We start from the raw sequence: 3,436 nt of genomic DNA, 5'->3' as shown, positions 1-3,436 counted from the left end.
ACTGTGTACTGCACTCGCTGCACGCTGAATTGCTCGATCTACCGAAATTTCCACGTGTGGGGCGCCCTGGCCCCATTAATAGACTATTTTGCTGTGCAAAACCTTTCACTCGCTCTTATTTCCGTGGTCTGAACTTTAGCATTAAGTCCCTGCCTGCCTCGGACAGAAGAACCCTAGCTCTGAGACATTTTTTTTCAGGGGGTGACTTAAATCATGGACCTATTACAAATACGGTCAAGTCCATCACCTCAGAAAAAATTTGATTTGAATCAATAAAGAAAATTCAGACAAGCAAGGCTGAACATTTCATCAAAACTTCGGATGTAGATTTTAAATTCACTTAATTTTCACAAAATAGTTATATGGGGTTATATCATAGAGATATATACCTAATTAGTATACATCTCTATGGGTAAAATGCACAATTTAGTCACATGCAAATGAGAGAATCGATGATGTCCCTCACTTCCTTTTTTTTAATTGTTTGAATTAACAAGTTTCAATTTATGATTTTGCAATAAAGACCCGGGGGGCACTTACATTGACTAGTGGATACCAAGCGACCAAAATACACGTAAAAAGTATGTCTTTTTCAAGATAGGGCACGTTACGTACGTAACGTGATAAAGGTGTCTAGGGGCGGAAATCTCTCCCAAAAGGTAGGGCGGGGGACAAGGGTCTGGAAAATTTGACAAGCAAAAAAAAAAAAGGCTATTACCTAAAATTTAAGGTCATTTCCCATTGCCCATTTTGAGTTATATATTTCTTAGCATTGTAGTAGCTCATTTTTAACCTTTTTCAACTTTCATCATTTATTTTATGATATTCTTCAGAAAAGTCCTTTAACTCTGAAGTTCATCAAACTTTTAGTGAACTGTCAATTTTTCTTCCAACTTCATTGCCATGCAATACCAGCACACCTGTTTTCTGTCATCTTATTACTGAGGAATGAAAGGTTGATTGTTTGGGAGCAATTAAGCACCAAACAGTGTTTACGCTATCTTTCAGCTCCTTCCACAAACTGTAAACAAGTTCACGATACATTAGCCATTAACCTTGTTGTGTTTCTGACCACCAGTCTTTCTGGCACCATCACCCACCTCTTGGGAGATGGGGCCTGGATGCAGAAATACACCCTAATCGTCATGGAAACATTGACTGACAGTTATTTTTAGCCAATTATAATCCACTTTGGTCACCAGCTAGGAGGCAGATTTTGCCATCTTCATTTTGCCCCCTAGCAGAAAACGCCACTCTTTGAGAAACTTTCAACGTGGAAACTTCACTCTTGTGTTTTCATATGCACATTCTCATTTAGTCATTTGGAGCACTAATTTTGCTTCGTTTTACTTTCATGATTGGATCGTCTTGTGTGTCCAGCATTGGATTAATTTTCGCCTCAGTGTTACTTTTTGCAAACATTGTAAATAACATTTTGTATGGGATGTGCAATAATTGAACTTATGACACTTAATGATTTAATCTGTGGAGATCGACCTGCGCCGAGCGTTCAAACAAAGACAAGCTGTCCGCACGGTAAGTGGAATCACTAACTAATATTCCTAAATTGGTGACCCCGACGTGATTCACAAAGAGCGGACCGTATCTTTCAATCTTTTGTTTTATTACTTGGATTTTGAAACTTTTACTCCATTGATCATGAGTGTTGAGCCAAAGGAGATGGATGTCGCACCAGCCACAGACAAACAACAAGACCAGGACCCAAAATCAAACATGGTGTCCAATGTGGCTCTCAAGTTGCCCCCCTTTTGGCCGAGCGACCCGGCACTATGGTTTGCCCAAGTGGAGGCGCAATTTCTCACCAGGAACATTGTTCGTCAGGACACGATGTTCGCTTACGTGATCAGTTCCCTTCAGCAGGACTATGCTCAGGAGGTTCGGGACTTTATAATCTCACCTCCTGCCACTGAGCGATACAATAAATTAAAAGCAGAACTAATCAAGAGGACTGGAGAGTCCGAGCAAAAAAGGCTCCACCAGCTCCTTATCGCGGAAGAGTTGGGAGACAGGAAGCCTTCTCAACTTCTCCGCAAAATGAGGCAACTTCTGGGGGAGAACACACTGGAGGAGAGTATTATGAGACAGCTCTTCTTACAGAGACTCCCAGACAATGTACGTCTCATACTCGCTTCCTCGTCTGAAACAACCCCCATCGAACAACTCTCTGAGATGGCAGACAAAATATTCGAGGTGGCAGCTCCTTCCCCAAATATTCATGCCATCAAGCCTTCGGTGGCTCAGCTAGCTCCTCGCGCTCCAGTCAACTCGGAGGTGGCGATATTACAAGCGACGGTGAACCAGCTTGCCGAACGTGTGGAGGCTCTTTGCCACCTTACTGAGGATAGAGGTAGACAGAGGGATCGCCAGCCAGCTAAACGCCCCCGGAGCAAGAGTCGTGCCCGATCCTCAACAAGGGCCGGCTCTGAATGTTGGTATCATTGGAAATATGGAGAAAAGGCCAAGCGCTGCACACCTCCGTGTTCACACTCTGAATCCAACATTAACAACAACCAGGGAAACTAAAGAGCCAGGAGTTTTTCGCGACGGGCAGCCCTGGCAATGCTCACACTATTAGTCGCCTTTTCTATATCATGGACAAGCAAACTGGAACAAAATACCTAATTGATACTGGGGCCTCCGTTAGTGTCATACCTCCAACTGGGAAGGACAGGCAGAGCAAGTCTAACTACCAACTCTATGCCGCTAATCACACCCCAATCAATACATTTGGCACCAGGTCACTTACTCTCAGTTTGGGGTTGCGACGCCAGTTCAGATGGGTATTTTTCATTGCTGATGTTTCACAGGCCATTATAGGAGCAGACTTCTTGCACCATTTCGGGCTCAGTGTAAATCTGCGGAGACGCAAACTAACTGATTCCACAACGGAACTGTTTGTTACTGGAAAAGCGTCGCAGACACCATCACTAAGTCTGACATTGGCACCACCACCTCCAACTCCTACTACTTCAAGTTCAACGTATGATCACATTTTGGCAGACTATCCTGATATTACGCACACGACCTACAAGGATCGGCCTATATGTCATGATGTGTGTCATCATATCATAACCAAGGGACCACCAGTGACAGCTCGTCCGCGTAGATTGGCCCCTGACAAACTCCGAGTAGCCAAAGATGAGTTTAGTCACATGCTTGAGTTGGGAATCATTGAACCATCCGATAGTAGCTGGTCATCACCTCTACACCTTGTACCCAAAAAGAGTGGTGACTGGCGCCCATGTGGGGACTACAGGGCGCTAAACCGCATAACTGTGCCAGACAGGTATCCAATTCCTCACATACATGATTTTTCTGCCAATCTCCATGGGAAACGAGTGTTCTCGAAGATCGATTTAGTGAGAGCATATCATCAGATCCCTATTCATCCGGATGATGTTCAGAAAACTGCAAT

General features: G+C 43.9%; 1 protein-coding gene across 1 annotated transcript; it reads left to right on the top strand.

The window, feature by feature from the left end:
* The first annotated feature begins 1,659 nt into the window (after positions 1–1,659).
* Positions 1,660–2,544, top strand: LOC121411989. The gene has a single exon (XM_041604900.1). The coding sequence runs from the start codon at positions 1,660–1,662 to the stop codon at positions 2,542–2,544; it is 885 nt and encodes a 294-aa protein (XP_041460834.1).
* Positions 2,545–3,436: the final 892 nt, after the last annotated feature.

This window comes from Lytechinus variegatus, chromosome 3, assembly GCF_018143015.1.
Source record: "Lytechinus variegatus isolate NC3 chromosome 3, Lvar_3.0, whole genome shotgun sequence".
Lineage (NCBI taxonomy): Eukaryota > Metazoa > Echinodermata > Echinoidea > Temnopleuroida > Toxopneustidae > Lytechinus > Lytechinus variegatus.
This window is presented reverse-complemented; position numbering and strand designations above follow the sequence as displayed.